We start from the raw sequence: 17,449 nt of genomic DNA, 5'->3' as shown, positions 1-17,449 counted from the left end.
CAAATTGTGGTGAAAACCACAAATCAAATTGTTGGGTATGTAAGAGTCCCAAGCGATCCTACAATCTCGTTCTAAGTGACATATTGGAAACGCTACACGTTCCCGAACAGGTACTAATTTCTCTGCTAAAATATTATTTATAGAAATCAATCGAAAACGGAGAAGCGCGCACGCTTATGATAATTTTGTTTATCGCGCAATGGTCATTTGTTTGCCCCTGCGTTGAGCGCTATTTCATAGTCGTAGTCGTAGTCGTAGTCGAGGGCTACGAGACCCAAGTGCTGCCTTCTCAGAAAGACGACGACGATGGCGTCCAAATAGATGCCTCATGTGTGAATGAACCGAGCCTAGTAAGGTACCTAGCCCGAATTGTTGACGGTACCCGTCGGTCGCAACGTGTCGAGGTGATTGGTAGGAAGGCAGACCGGCGCATTCCTTTTCACCATTTTCACAATTGCGATCCGCTGCGTTTGATTAGAAAGCAGATTTGATTGCTCACATTAACAACGGTCAGCGAGCAACAAATTCTACATTCGTACCCGGTTCAAAGTCATAACCATACATAATGCTAATAATGTTTGACAAGTAAATGGAACTACCTATGCTGCTATTGGAGCTGATAGAAACCCAAAACAAAATTCTATTACTGCTCCTAAAATGGATTTTTACAGAAATCATTAATCGACATAATTACTGATATGCTGAAAACTTACTTCATGTTTGATGCTATTCAAATTAGAGTTCAATTTGCGAATAATATCGTCATGACTTTGAAATTCAGTAATGGGTTTTAAATCATTAAATATTTTGAATTTAAATGCTTACTTAAGGTGTTTTGCTGTGAGACCCTTATTCTAGTAATCACTTCGAAAATTCAAGTGCAGAAATATCAACTTCCAGGACACGTACCACACCACAATGAAACTGTTACTCCACGTTCGCTGCACTGCAGCATACATAAAGTAGCAATTTCAGGTGAATCGTAGCACTAATTTCTGAGATTTGTATAAGAGAGTGCGCAGTAGGCTCTGCCCGCAAATGGTCAGTTTTAATTTGGCTGTCACAAATTCCGTGTTTTCCTCGTGCTTTTTGGCTTGTACCAAGACAAAAAGTAATTCGTTTTCATTATTATCATGTGTATATAGATTCATCATGATCAGTGTTTTAATATTATGAATTATTGTGAAAATTCCCGGGCAAGAATTTTGTTTGAATAGTTGTGTTGCTGTAGCGTATTGCTAGCGTGTTTCGGTGCTACGCCTCCACTCCCGGAAGTAACGTTTGCCGTGTCTTTTTACGTATTTGGTTGCAGGTTAGACTACGATGCTCCCGCGTCGAGGACACAATACATAAGTGGTGAGATCTAACTGATTACAACTAGATATAAAAATATGAAATGCATCCTACTAAAAATACGTGCCATCTACAAAGCAGGAATTGCTTTGATGATGGAAGTGTACACGCAGTACCAATATACATTTTATATCGGTACTAGGGTAGAGAACTACTTCGGCCTAATTGCCCATTTTGGGCCTATCGAGCAGAAAACTTCAAATAAATCAATGATTTCAGAGTTAACATGTCAATTATGCGTTTGGTACGATACTTTAGTTAATAAGTTACCGAACGAAGTCAATGAGAACGCGTGATATAAATGTTTGCACCCATTATTCCCAAAAACAAAAGAAGCGCTCCGACCAATTTAATTTTTATCTTCATCCGATAGGCCGAAGTGAATTCATTTGCATTTCAATGGCGTTTCAATGCATCAGGCCGAGTTTAGAATCCGTAGGCCGAGTTTGGCGTCAAGAAGCAGTGTTAGATTTTTGACAATATCTCAACGATTGATTTCTTTTTATCAAATCTTACGGTGCGTGCGGAGAGGTAAATAAATTTACAAGCCATCAGTAATAATAACATTCCGTTTGGAGGCGAACCAGCCCAAGGCTGAAAGCCTCCTTAATAAAGATAAATAATAATAATAACATTCCGTTTGGTTCTAAACTGCGCTAGATTAAGAAAGACTAAGTGCGGGTTGTGCTTAATAGGAGGGAATTCTGAAATGGGTTACTGAATCTCAACAGAGCTATCACCTTTCAACTTCCGGGCTAAAGTTGTTTGCAATGGGATCAGTATAAGATACTAAAAGATTATATTGCAAACATGTTTCTTTCATAAAAAACACTGCCGGACAGTGGAAGTTGGATTGTACATATATACATACATACAATTGTAGCAATAATTTCTGAAATTTGTGTAATTGAAAATTCGAAGTGGTAGTGCATGTATAGCCTTCGTGGCGGCCATTTGTGGACTCTACAAGGAATCACCTTAAAGATAATGAAGCCGAGCTATTCATCTTTTTGAGAGTTTATAATGTGCATATCGCCGTTATATGTAACTGAAACGTTCCTTAAACCTGATCATAAGGTTAAAAGGGACACAAATTCCTTCATTTATCGAAATCATCGTCATCACTGTTCATAGACTGTTCATTAGCATCACTGTTCATAGACGAATCAAACATCAATTTCTTTCTTCATTTGAAACCAAAGTTTTTGAAACTTTGGGAGTTTCTGTCGAAACAAAATTTAGACAACTTACGTTTCTAGTTGCCGTTTTGCCACTCCAATGCGCCAATGGCCAGCAAAAGATTGTTTTAAGGGTGGCAGCCCAACATGCTTTTCCTTTGCAAGAAATCCCTCAACTATTGATTTGGTCTTAACTGATTCATGTCAACTTTGTAGCCAACTGGTTACCCATGCTGACTTCGGTTCTGATCACCTTCCAGTAGGTTTTGAAATATTCCAAGAAATAATTTCTAATCTCAACAGCTCTACTTTCAATTAGCATAGAGCTGATTGGGAGCAATATCGAACATTTATGGAATATAACTTCGATCTAAACATTCCTTTGCAAACCAAAGATGATGTTAATTAAGCTCTTGAATCTCTGCCTCAGTACCAAAATGCGATGTTAAATTCGATTCAATTATAATTGACGATGATCTTCAGCTCTTGATCCGTCTTAAAAATGTCCGTAGGCGGCAATATTAAAGAATACGCGATCCTGCCATGAAAGTTATCTGGCGGGATTTGCAAAAACAATTTACAACGCGATTTTCGAATGTTTCAAAATTAGACCCGAGCTCTAAACCCTTTTGAAAGCTCATAACATTTTTTAAAAAAACCTCGAAAGCCTATTCCAGTGCTTAAAGAAGGTGGTAAAATGTTGATCAAAAATTCGGAAAAAGCTCAGAAACTTGCTAAGCAATTCGAGAGTTCCCATAATTTCAGTTTGGGTCTTTTTTCCCCCTCTGTTCGGGACATAATACCTCTGCGACCTGTAATTTGATCTATTGTAGTATGTTCCGTGTCCTTTGTTTAGTTGCATGTCGTATTACTCCATCACTATTGAGAAATGATGAAGTATTCGGTATTGATACAGTTGTTATTCTTGTCTTCATCGCAAGGAATCGATTCTAATTGAAAGGTCCCGCTATTCATACCCTTCGGAGTGTTGGAACACCCTCCAAAGGCGTGCCCCTTTGTCAGTCAAAATTGGATTCCTTAACAACAAAAACAAGCTATGACACCGATAATGACCATTAGACTGATGCAAAATTTGACTTTTTCGCTCCACAGTGCTTAAATGGTTTCCAATCGGGTCGTGATTAGCCTCCAAAAGTTACAACTCATTTGGTTAGAAACAGACTTCGCACAAACCATTTGAAGTTTACATGTAAATTACTAAGGGAAATCTCAACTTTTTGTTCATTGCCTTCTAGTCTTTTTCCATATTGAGCTGCAAAACAACTCGATAGCTATTCTTATAGAAAATTTTCTCAGCTACAACTTTGCTGAATATCATTTCTATGTAAATCGAGAAGGAAATAGTTATTAATTATTTAAGAGATTGGTAAACTTATGACATGATCAAGCAGCTGCTCTGTAGGCAACACTGTATTTTGCAGTGTGACATAGTAGCCATAATTTTTGTGTCCTATTCAACGCCCCAGAAACACCAATGTTGCCTGCTGAGCAGTTGATTGAGCATGATCATAAGACATCAGTGCATTGAACCATTAATAACTTTCGATCCTTGCATTTTATCAAAAAGTGGTCTTCATCAAAGTTGTAGCTGGGAAAATTTCCTACAAGTGCAGTTGAAAACTTTTGAAGCAGACCGGTATGGTAAATTATTAGATAGACATGAACAAAAATCTTGGTTTTACCATAGTAATTCCCATACAAACTTCAAATGGTTTGTGCCATCTCAGTTTCTCACCAAATGGGTTCAAATTTTGAGAGGTTAGTCAAGATCCGATTTGGAATCGTTTAAGTATTGTGGAGCGAAAATTTCAAATTTTGCATCACTCTAATGACCATGCATCAGAACCCTAGTCTTAACCACTTCAAACTACGGAACAACGAATAGAAGATTAGGAATCACATAGATGAAGACTAACTAACTCATTTTTCCTTGTTTCAACTATCAACTATCAACTATCACTATCAACAAGGCAACAAAAGTAACAAGGACTAAGATGTGTTCCTTTGATTACTGAAAAATCCTGTTCCCCTAGTTTGAAGTAGTCAAGACTAGGAATCGGTGGTAGATCTTACATCCCGTAACGTACCACGAAAAGGTGATCTACCCACGTTACGGGGCAGTTTGGGTCTTACTAGTCCTATTGAGAATCAGGTTGCTCGGGATTTTCTGAATATTTTCTCTCGGGAAAATATGTTTGATGATTCCTGGGGGACGGATTTGGACGAAGTAAGATCTACAAAAAACTAAAAAGTTTCAAGATATGAAAGCTTTAGGTGATGACGGAATTTTCTATATAGTCATCAGAGAAACTCCCAGATAGTACCTTGTCTTTCTAGGTAAAATTATTTAACAGCATACTTTCCTGATAAATGAAAAAAATGCAAAAGTTGTTCCAGGGCGGATAAAAATCCAGCTGAAGCTTCTAGCTATCGTCCAATAAGTTAGCTTTCTTCAATACGTTAACTTTTTGAAAAGATGATTTTGAATAGAATGATGCTTCACATCAATACGAACTCAATTTTAGCAGATGAGCAGTTTGGATTTCGCCAAGGGCGTTCAACTATTCATCCACTCTTAAGAGCTACCAATTTAATTCGTTTAAACACATCTGAACGCTGCACAACTGGAGTTGCTCTTCTATACATAGCAAAAGCATTCGACATTATTTGGCATGAAGGTTTGATTGTTTAATTTTGCACTCTATATTATGAAATTAGTTCAAAATTATGTAACTGAACTCTGCAGGTAAATTATCAAAATTCCAAATCTGAACGACTACCTCTTAGAGCAGGAGTTCCTCAGGGTAGCATTCTTGGGTCTATATTGTATAACATTTTCACTTTGAACCTCCCTGATTTGCTTCAGGGTTGCCACACATCTTTGTTCGCTGATGACACAGGCATTTCCGCTAAAGGAAGAAGTCTTCGTGTTATTTGCAGCAGACTGCAGAAAAGTGAACGAAGTTCCAAGGTCAAGTCAAGTGAAATATTGCTTCAATTGCAACGATTAATTCCCTTTATATTTAGATAAGATTTATTTTTTGTTTTTCAGTTTTAAGATCAAAATTGAATCTTTGAATTTGGAACAAACAAAGTGTTTTAAAAAACGTGAAAGTACACCAAGAGCACTAAGTTGAGAGCCGGCAAAACACTCGCTAAGGAAGCTTAAAAAGCCTAGAAGAAGAAGTACTTTAACAGGACTCGTAGTGGGCATGTGATGTAATAGTAGTGACTTTAGTGACTAAAATTACGAAAATAGTGACCAAATAGTGACCTTTAAACAATTAAAAAGTAACCACGGTCCAATTCTAACCTCCACTTCCTCACTCTGCAGATCACGAATTTGTTATTAGATCGCGAAATTGAGACACAATTTACAATTTTAGGACAGCAGTTTTTGAAGATCTAGGATATATATGAAGCGATGCATTTAACATCATGAAGAACTGCAGTCTAGAATTAAATGTATATAGATTTAAGTTAGCCATGAGTATATTAATAAAATATCATTCTGTTCATTGTAACCTCCCAAGAATGGAATCTTCTGTAACACCTCAAAACATAGAAAAGAATCATAATTCTGGCATCTAGGCAACTTTTCTAGATCACAGTTTAAGAAAAAATCTCATTATTATGGCCCAGATGGAGTGATCACGGACATAAAACAAAATGAATGCGTCTGGGACTTAAAATCTCAATCGTAAAAAATTAGAGTTTTAGGAATACATTTTAGAGTTCTTTGATTTTTTTTGAATTTTTGTTTTAGTATTACCGGAATATTAGTATGGACAAAATACAATACAATTTAATGGCCTTAAAAAGGAACTCAAGAACCTGTGACATGATTTATTTTCTCGATGTTAGGACAAATACTAAAGCTACCGGGGGTTAAAGATTATATGAATTTCGGGCTTTTGAACAAATGTCGAGAGCTTGAAAATCTTCCTAGGCCATTTTTTTTTACATTGAACCAACGGGAAAGGTAATTTTTACCAGAAATGCAGGTATCCTCTTCAAAATAGGAATTCAATAAGGTTCACGTGCCGCACATAAAATGCAATTACATGGTAATGAATTCCACTGGATTCACTGGACCAGTCCACATGTCATGCTGGTGAAGGTTAAGTGAAATTCAAGTAAGCTTTTCGTGATTTCATGGTATGAACAATTCTAGATAGAGCTGGAGTAAGGGCGTAACAGCTTTTGTAAACAGTGACTTCTCTCGATGATTTCTAGGAATTCAAGGCACACTCAAGCAAACCAACATTACCGTCGGGTAGGGGAAGTCTTGATTAATTTGCGCGAGTCATGACTTTCAAGACATCATCGGAAGAAGTCATTGTTTACAAAAGCTGTTACTGCCTAATTCCAGCTCTATCTTGAATTTCTTGTCGTATTTGTAATTCAAAAATGACGATAGAAGAAAGTGCGCTTTCGTCGTTGTTGGACGAGTTGGAATTACCAGAATTCTTCATGTTTTCAAGCGTAAACTCACACTCATTTATAAATTAAAAATGAAATGGCAGAATACGGGAATGGATTGTTCGAGGTGCTAAGAATCAACAATTGACGAACTATAAGGGTGGTACTATACGGTTAATGTACTGCAACTTCGAGATCATGTAAATTAGTATTTTTTCCTAGAATGCAATCATTTCATGACTCAAATAAATCGAAATATATATCTATAGTCAGACTCATTTGATCATTATTACTAAATCCAGTAACATTTACTTGCTAATTCCTGCAACTTTAAAGTGATGCCAATTTGAAGATCATCGAAAAGTCCGATTAAATTTGTAAATGGTTGAAAATCAATTGATTTCTAGGTGAATCACTCAAATGTAATCTCTGCCCCCAAAATACATATTATTCACCTGAAAAGTGTGATGGAAAATATCTACATGCCTTTTCAGGTGAATTTTACGTAACTTTTTTTTTTGCAGTGTAGGCTTGGGCAACTTTCAAGATCGCTATAATAAAGCAAGAAAAATCTCAATGTAAAATAGCCAGAATACTGGGTGTAGAACTTTTTTCGAAATCTTTGAAAATTTATGATAGGTCTATGCCAATTTCAAGATAAAAAATCAAAATATTAGATTCCGTAAACAGTTAACGTTTCCATATGTTCACAACTCTTCTTGTCAGACTTTACTCTGAGTTTTTAAAGTCATATTATTTACTCTCAACATTGCTCGTAAAAAAGTGACTTTAGTGACTCAATTTTAAGGAACTTTAGTGACTTTTTGATGACTGACTTGAAAATAGTGACCTGCTACATATTTATCAATCAACCCAATTTTTATTATTTTCGTGCATTTCTATCTTTTTGGATATCCAGGCCAAACTAACAAATACAGGCAATGTCATTGTAACCACTTATTCTAATTTGGCAGCTTTTGCACAACTAGAATCAAAGTTCGAGCGATATTAGTGAAATTTGAAAATCTTCATTTGTAAACTCCTTGCAAACATAAACTCTTTTGCACGACCCATGAACCTTCAGCAATCTTCGACGTTTCATGCACAGACTCTTATTTGAATCGAACTGGCGGTAGCTGCAATGTGTGCACACCTTTTTTTTAAATTAGCAAATCATACGATTGTTATGAGTCAATTTTTTTTCTGAGTGCCCAGTCACTGAATTGATTTCAATTAAATTTATAAAAACCTTCAAATTGCAAAGGAAAAATAATGTTCAACTCACCTGAACTTATGGTTAAACTGCTCGATGCGAGCATGCAACGAACGGTTGTACTTTCGGAATGAAACGGAAAACAGGAACTCCTCCTGGGCCGAGTCGCGTAGCAGGAACGTACCCTCCGGTTTGCCTTCCAGCAGCTTCTCCGCCTCGTACCGGTCCATTTTGCCCCAGTAGAAACAGCAGCTGGTAATTTTCTGCAGATCCGGCACCAGGCAGTGGATGAAATCGACCTGCGTTGGACGTAAGTATTATTTTAATAGTGAACCCAAGGACCAATGTTTAAGAATGAAATAATCTCACCTGTGAGTGCACCCGAGGCATTTCCTCGGCATGGAGCAGCCGAGGCATTTCCTCAGCATGGAGCAGATTATTCGGTAGCAGTAATCCTCGCTGGAGCAAACTGAGCGCAGACGACGAGTCCGGTGTGCACATGAAAGCAATCTGATGGTTGCCAGCGGCAGTCGTATTTACACCACCCGAGGCATTTCCAACTGCCCCCAATGCTGTTCCGCCGGTCAACGTTCCTCCGGACATCAAACCTCGCGGAGTGAAATTGGGTGGAGCGTCAACGCCTTCGCGAATTTCCAGCTCGCGCTGAAGCCTAGCTCGTTCATCGCAATCTTCAAGTGAAAAATCATCGCTACTGTTGAACCTGAAAGCACATAGATGAAATTGTTACCGAGGGCAAGCAGCAAGGTGACATTGGGAGTTCGCTTGAAATTTATGATGATGATATTTCGTTGGCGAACTTTGATACACTGCGCAAATGAACACTTCCGGGAAGAGTGTAGTTGTCGCTGTTGGTCGACAGGAAAGCTTCGTAGAAACATTCCATCTCCGAAAGTTAGTTCCAGAGAAAGTGTGTCCCTTCCCAACCAGACGAACAACAGTCGCCAACGCTGAATCAGGCACTTCGCGGTATAATTGTAATTTATTTTCACATTCTCGCGCACTGAAACCTACCTGGAAATGTCGAACATTCCGGGCGTAGAAAGCACAATTACGGAATTACCAGCCGGGTGACCGGTGGCAGTTCCCCACAGTGCCTGCGCTGCCGATCCATCTATCCGATGGATGATGGTCGTGGTGGTGGCCGTTCCCGGATGATGGTGAGTGTGTAGATCGTGATGACTAGCTGCTGCTCCGGCTGCCGTTGTGGCCACCGACGGAAAGATGAATCCATGGTTCTGCTGATTACCAGCGGTTACTCCTCCTCTGATGGTTCCTCCAGGGCCGTTCGAAGTTGATCCGTCCAGGTGGTGGTGCTGGTAGCGTATCTGCTGGTGAGGGATCATCAACGGGTTCGTGGAAAGCGGGTAACCATTGTTGGAAGATACCGTCGACGGTAGGTCCTCCACCTTGCGGTACAGGGTGCAAATGCATGAATCCGTCTGTAAGTAGATGGAAACGACAGATGGTAAGAATTTGCTTTGTATGTATGGAAAGTTCTCTAACAAGCGCAAATGCCGTCAGGCACATCGTAACACCCGCGAAAAAATTCTTTCAACCTTCGCTGAAAAGGTAGGGAAACTTTCAGTTCTATGTATTGGCATTTTTTACAAACAAGCGCCCCAGTTCTCGGTATTGTAACGATGGAAAACTTTAGAAGCAACGTACTCTTGCTCCTTCCACTTGATCGACAACATTGAAGCGATATCGCAAAAAGGACAGTGTATCCGCGTTGCTTCTTTATTCCGAACATTGACCGGGCAAAGTCAACTAATTAGCGGATGGTGTAATCTTCTTCTCGCCCGGAGCAGGATATCGGAAAATGCGTCTCCGTGAAGTGATGTTTTTTTTTTTACTTCACGAATGTACTTTCAACAGATTTCCGCTCCGTAAAAGCGACAATCAACTCATCAGCTGACTCTGCCGCCCCTAGTCGTCCTGATTTTCTCCCCGTACTTCTTGCTTTAGCCCTCAACAATTTCTGAGTTTCTAAGGCTGTACCATTTTTGCATTTCTATATTGTATTGTAGGCACAATGATACTTATTTATAACTTGTGGAATTCCGATGAAATTTATGTGTAGAACAGCGTTCTTTAAATTTTGAGTTTATTTTTTTGATTAAATTTAAACTTTTATGATTACCAGGATTGTTCAAAATACGTCCCACAACGAGTTTGGAAAAAAAGTACTTCTATCCACGGGCCACGAATTCCGGTTCTAAGGACTATCGCTTTAATGCTAAATCAGAATGGCCAACACTTAGTTAATTTTAAGGATAATTATAGAGAGGAATTAAAGTAAATTAGAGAGAATTATTCAAATTGTCCTTTTAATCTTGTGACCTGTGAGCCTGCTCCCGGTTCCGTGGCCACCCTGTAGTATTTTCAAAAATTCGTATGAACGATTGTCTGTGCAGGGAGACGGGAGGTTTAAAACCTCTCAAAACGTGTCTACGGGAGGCTAGGAGCAGTGCCTAAACTAGAAAACTTGGATTGTTTGAAAATAAATGCCCCCTCAACCATGGATTTTGTTTCACGACAATTTTCCTGTTAATTTTTCTAAAATCCCAGCATTTTCCAGGTTTTTTCTGGTGACGATTGAATCCTGAAATGCTCATTCCCGGATTCCTAAGGGTAACGTTTAGCCTATTGCGTGCCAATCACAATGCCCAAAGAGAGAAGTAAGGCCTGGTGGGGCAAGAGTGATACCTTAACAATTGTACCTTCTATTTATGCTAAATAGAGGATAGGAGTTTCTACACCGTATTGCAAGTTCATTTATTGCCTTCATACATCAGCAATGTAATGCAAATTAAATCTCGTCAAAAGTTGTTTACGATGTTTGTTCAAAATGTCATCTTAAATCTTTTTTTTTTTAACTGTAATGGGGCAAGAGTGCCACCCTCTATGGGGCATAAGGGCCATGTGTCTTAAATTGAGTGATATCTATTAATTTTTTGTTTATAAACATAGCCTTTTGATTATTAATCATGCTAGCAGCAGTTGTTATTGTTTACTAGATTTAACTATTTAATTTTACAATATTATTCAATGCATAACCAATTGACTATGTTTACCAATGAATTCAAATGAAAACTATTGTTGATGATATTTTATGTGGCTGGTTTTGCCAAATTATGCAATTTCTTTGACATTTTTGTATAATTTTATTCATATAGGGGGGTGGATGATTTTTGATCAATGAACCTATTCTTTGATATTGATATTTCAATTAATCGTTATTAGTGATGATGCCTTAATCCAGGAATTGAAGGAAACAATATTTGGACTTCATTTCGAACAGAGGTTTCTATAATGCTGCATAGCAACACCATCCATAGTTTAACTCATGCCCCATATGGTACTCTTGCCCCCACCCGACCCTAATTTAAACAATTACAAACAAAGAAATCTAACTAAGGTGAGTTTGGACGCATCTCAATACTAACCTTTTCTGATTCACTCTTGAGAAGTCTACTGGAGGAACCAATAATCGACGATGACGGACTGGTCGCCGCCAACGAGACAGTACTCGCACACGAGGGGCTCGTCACTGACGAAGCTGCTGCTGCTGCTGTCGATGCTGTCGTCGATGACGAAGGTGTGGCCGCCGCAGCCGCAGCCTGGCTGGACTTGGAACCGCGCAGTTTGGCACAGTTGAACTTGAGACCCCAGTTGCCCTTCTTGGATTTGGTTCCGGTTGTTGTTGTTGATGAATTTGTGCCAGAACTTCCTTTACCACTGTTGTTGTTGTTATTGTTATTCGCCTGATTGGCACAGTTGGAGCTGCGACAGCACTTGCACACGCGTGACTTCTTGCCGGATGATGTGAGCGAACTGAGCAGCGTCGCCGCCGTCGACGTTGACGTCGCTGCTGGCGCTGGTGGTGCTATCGTCCTTGTCGTCGTCGTTGTCGTCGTCAGCAACGGCTGCCGACAGCAGGTTGAGGAGGACAACGATGTCGTTGCCGTCACCGTCGTTGCTCCTGTCGCCGACGCCGCATTTGTAGCTGCTGGGGATGGCGCTGCTGCTGCTGCTGCTGCTGATGATACGATTTTTGTTGATTCTGGGGAATCGAATCGAGAAAAGGAAAGAAAGGAAAAATCTTATTATGCTGTAAGTACTTCCGGGAACCAGTAGCGAGCGGCGGTGGCACCCAAAAGCTCTAGGACGACGCGAGAGCGCTTCGGCGAAGGGAGAAAAGATACACATACCCCCCTTCCCTCCCCCTCCTTCCCTCACTGCATCAGCAGCAATAGCGGTGACATTTTTAAAATAATCATATCGTGGAAAATGCAAAACTTTTTTCCGAGGGCGCGTAGGACGGTTTTCGGAACCATTCTGGGAAGATCCCTTTTTGCCGGCAGAACGGGTTTCGTTCTAATTTGAATGTTTGACGTTGAAGAACAGGCGGATTCGGTAGAATTCCTGGAAGATGCGGACGGGACAACAAGGAAGCGTGTTGCAAGAAATTGTTGGTCCTTCGTTTTGTTCAAATATTTGACGTCCTTATCGTAAAAACTTGGTGGAAATTATTTTATTGGTACCTTGCACAGTGGGCAAAAATTGACAAAACCGCGACTAAACGAAAACTCTGCTTAATCGATTGGTGGTGGTCTCATTGGCCGGAGACTTTTTTTTCTGCCGAGATAGAGGGCCGGGATCAAGTCGAGTTCCCGGTAAAGTAGGAAATGCCGTTATCTATCGACATAGTGTTACTTTATGTATATTACTGAAAATTAGTAGTACTAAGTATATACGGTGTAACGACACCAAATACGCCCTCAAGGAACCTCTGCTGGCCCAAAGGAGGATCCGAAATGACCGATAAAGTGGCCACATTACAAAAATTGTCCTAGAACCTAGCGATTTTTTTATATATATATATTTCAGAATAACGAGATGAAAACGTAATTAATATCATGATTCTACGGATAATCAGGAATGACCGATAAAGTAAAGCCGCATTATAAAAATTGTCCTAGATGATTGCGGTGCTTTTCTGTAAGGATTGGTTTGTTCTATCAAGCTACCTATAATTATAACTGAAAGCGACTCAGCGATCAGCCACGCCATACTCACTCATACACTCATACTATCAATTTTCGCCTGAATTTGCGATCAACGAATCCCGTTGCTATCGTCAAACCAATTGATTCGAAAAAACAAATCATGAAAATAACGATACATATGCAATACATTTTGTATGTGAGAACCACCCTAAACCTTACCATCTCAACCGACCAGCAGCAGTACGGCAGACTGTTGTTTTGCATGGCTTTTGCCTTGCCAATCGTTCGATGGCCAGTCAGATCAACAAGGGAGATCACTTTCCCTTTCGATAGCACCTACGTTGACGTCATCGATGCAATCGATGGGTTCGGTAGCCAATAGATGGTGAGCGTGGGAGAACGATTCGTCGGAAATGGTGTATAAATTCACCACAGATTGTTTATGTTCAGGATTTGTTTTAGGAGTAGTTGCAGATTATTTTCAGTGAGAAGTAGTACAAGGTCGAAGACGGTCCTGCGTGACCAAAATTAGTATGAAGAAGAAATTTGTTAGGTGTAAATAAATGTAATGATTGGTCGAGTCCTCTTCAAGAAAAGAATAGTGTTAAATGTAAAAAAGTAAGAAGTTGTACTCGTCAAGACACGCCCGTAGATTTGACGTAGGATTACGTGCTCGGTATCAATATTCGGCGTCTGTGTCAGGGAAAGCGCTGTTAGCAGGCAATCGATGATAATTTTGATCACCATTGCAGCAGTTGGACATTTGTTTAATTTTCAATAGTGACGTATTAAAAATTGATTAAGTGTTCAAGTTTAGCAGATTCGTAGATAAATTTCTAATCAATTGGCTTGTTTAGAACTAGAATCCGTCCACTATTGACAGTGTTATAGGTAGTCAAAACCTGACCACTTTTCGTAACGCGGTCGATTTTGATTTTTTGAAATTGCACCCACAATATGTTGCCGAAAGACGTAATCCTACGTCAAAAGGAGTGTTTATTTCTGCTGTGCAGATTTCGGAAGATCCATCCACTGAGCTATCCACCGGTCCAGATATTCTACACGTTTACTAGACCCCTGCCCTTTAGTTCTGTGAGGATTAGGGCGTTTTCTTCCAGGTGTTACACTTTTTGAGATAATGCCGACAAAATGCGCCAACAAATGTATTCCTGTGTATCCCGTAAATCGCTACCAATTTTGAATACAGCATCCGTTATACGTTCAGACGTCTCACGGCGTCATCAATAAAATCGATAAGAAACAATAGATAGATCCCAACATCTCGCTCATCTGCATCGAAAAACAATATCCGTAAGGGACATTAGCTCGGCATTGTGGTAAAAGAACAGCTAAAGTGTGGTTGGCTTCATCAAGTAGTGGTACAACATTTAATAATTGCCGAAATACCAAACCAGTAAAAGTGCTCGGCTTTGGACATTAGCCAGAGACGGACACATCAACGGGAATAACTTTCCAACAAGGGATGACGCATTCCAGGTTGCAAACACGTTTGAATGCTAACATGCGCAATACAGTTTCTTTGCATACAGCTTGAGGCCATCATCTCTGTAGTTGGAAGAGTGTTCCGTTCGGGTCATTTCAATCGAACGACAGGAGGTCAATTCATCATCACCAGGTAAACCGAACTTGCCTAGTGAGACCCCACAATGTTGCTTACACAGCTTTTCCGTATTAAACGCAAATCAGAAAAGGCCTTCATCAGGTAAAGTCTATCACCAACAACATCTGATGACGTGATGGATCCACTAACAGAGTGTGTCGCCTCGTTAGAGGGCCTTTTGATTGTAGCATTAACTCCAACGGCTGATTTGTACGACAGCCATCATACCCGGATTCCTCCGGTAGGACACAGCCACGTACTTCCTTACAATCATCACAAGAGCACTACATACCACTTCTTGCTAGCCAAAGTATCCGAGGAGCCGTCGCGAAGCAACGATTGCCGAGACAAGGAGTGTAGAAGAACCAAGGAGAGCGATAAGATACGTATTGTTGGTGATCGCGATACACCATCGATAGTGCATTGCGATCGCGACCGAGCAGTTATGCGCAGTGCTGTTAATTTTCATATCATTCGATTGAAGATGAACCAATACAACCATTCAATCAATTCTGTGAAAACGAATTCGCACATGACCATAATTTGAAGAGCCCCTTTCTCATTCGAAGCTCATTCCCAAGTAACCAAAAGTTATAATAAAAGGCTATTTATGGCTTAAGCACCTTGGTTGAAGGTGGTCTATAGAATTCTAAGCAGCCTCATTTTTAAGTCGTTATAAGAACTTGAAAGTTCCGGTAATTGAAGAGCATTCTAAGCAGCCTTTGGCGGAACTTGAACGGAACTTTAAGAAAATAAATTAAAAGAGGTTTTGTCCTCTACACCAATTCTATATTTAAGTTCACACTTTCATGAAAGTTATTTCTAAAGGCAGGTATTAATGTGTATTGATTTATCAGCATTAGTAGTAGTAATGGAGCTGTTGGAAGAATTAAACCCAGTCCTTCTGCGTGAGAGTCTCAGTACGCACCACTACGTCATCTGAAATATATTAAAGTGAGTTGTTGTCCCGCCTATTGTTGGAGTTTTCTGAGCCAGCTGACTGACTTGAATACGAAACACAACACCTTGATGAATTTAAATTGGTGTTTGCCCGCATGGTATTCCATCACACTTCCATCAGAGGTTAGCGTTCGTAGATCGCATGCCGAATACACGGGTTCGAATCCAAGAAAGTATTTTTTATTTTTTTATTTTTTTTTGGATAGAATGTTGCATAAATATAAGAATTATGATTTATTCGGGCCACTGATTATTTCATATTTACGTACATTAAATTTTGTAACAAAAAAAGATTTGTGCGGATTGCTTCATGTGGCTTGAAAATTCTGTCGGAACTTTATTTGAACTTTATGGTACTTGAAAGTTCTGTCGGAACTTTATTTGAACTTTATGCAACTTGAATGTTCTGTCGGAACTTTATTTGAACTTTGTTGAACTTGGAAGTGTTGAATGCGGAACTTTTGGTTGCTTGGGTTGTCACTGTCAATTGATATACGACAGTGGAGTATGGAAGACACCCAGCAAAATTGTCCCGAACAGACAAGTCTACCCGGATCAATGTAAGGCAAATTTAAGGTCGATGTCGACCCAATGTCGTGTTGTTGTCGGGTCAATTTTGGGTTTATGTCGGGTTGAGTTTGGTAGAAGTCAGGTTGGTGTCGGGTTGGCTGAGCTTTTTCGCCGGAATGTCGACCAGAGCTCCGTTTATGTGTAGGTTACACTGAATTGAATGATATCAAGCGTTTCTCAAATGAGAAACATCCATGCCTTCGTCAAATGATTAAGCAACTGATATCACCCATTCGAAGGAAGTCCCATTTGATAGCGAATAGCTGCTTTTCTCATTTTCATCAAAAATGTTCAATTAATTTTGAGAATTTAAAGCACTGGTTGTGCGACATCCGAGTAACCGTGCGACAAGTTGGTTGGACACGACGGTTATCCAGCGACACGACTTTGTTGTGTGACATCTGGAGATGTGGAAACGCTCGCCTACCCGACGTCACGGTGCAGTAGTGCGACGTCACGGTGTTAGCAGAAGCAGTACGGGGCCCCCAACGTTGAGTAGAATTAAGCATTAGTGACATGCACATTATACCCTTGAGTGGCAAACACCATTTTACGCGATCATTTCGAACCTGATTGAGTTTCTTGTGAATGAAGTCATTATCATTTCATTCTCGGCCATCGGTAGCTAGTTCATCTTAATTGCTGTGAGAGGCTAGCCGGCCTGAAAAGAGTATTGAGCGGGAACCACTTCTCTCTATCGTGGTACCGTCACCGACATTAACACTGCTATTTTGACTTTGATTGCTTCTATACTTCGAGGAAGTGTTCGAAAATTCACCACCCAAATAGGAGATTGTCACACAGGTTGGTCGAGGTAGATTTCATGTGTGAGTAAGTGATGACATTGGTCATTGTTATGTGCAATTAACTCTAAAGGTGCGTTTCATATATCATCACATGTAGTTCCAAAGAGCCTGAATGAAATGTGGCACTGGCGAAGATCATTTAAAGATACGATATGACGGAACATTGATACGATTTGTATAAAACAGAAGTCAATGCTTCCAGATATTAAAAAAAATGTGTTAATTGTTAATCAAAAAATTGAATGTTGCAATAAAGTTCTTTAAATCGTCCGTCA

General features: G+C 39.8%; 1 protein-coding gene across 2 annotated transcripts in view; it reads right to left on the bottom strand.

The window, feature by feature from the left end:
- Socs36E (Suppressor of cytokine signaling at 36E) overlaps positions 1 to 17,449 on the bottom strand; it is a 59,695-nt gene that overhangs the window by 2,676 nt on the left and 39,570 nt on the right. For both annotated transcript variants that reach the window (XM_065234785.1, XM_065234786.1), the window contains exons 2-5: positions 11,655 to 12,271; positions 9,220 to 9,647; positions 8,557 to 8,908; positions 8,260 to 8,486 (exon numbers count right to left, since the gene is read on the bottom strand). In XM_065234785.1, the coding sequence (XP_065090857.1) occupies positions 8,260 to 8,486; positions 8,557 to 8,908; positions 9,220 to 9,647; positions 11,655 to 12,271 (1,624 nt within the window). The remainder of the gene's footprint in view (positions 1 to 8,259; positions 8,487 to 8,556; positions 8,909 to 9,219; positions 9,648 to 11,654; positions 12,272 to 17,449) is intronic.

The sequence above is a fragment of the Ochlerotatus camptorhynchus genome, unplaced genomic scaffold (assembly GCF_037179485.1).
Source record: "Ochlerotatus camptorhynchus isolate MF236.1 unplaced genomic scaffold, CSIRO-AGI_Acam_v1.1 ptg000443l, whole genome shotgun sequence".
In the NCBI taxonomy this organism is placed as follows: domain Eukaryota; kingdom Metazoa; phylum Arthropoda; class Insecta; order Diptera; family Culicidae; genus Ochlerotatus; species Ochlerotatus camptorhynchus.
This window is presented reverse-complemented; position numbering and strand designations above follow the sequence as displayed.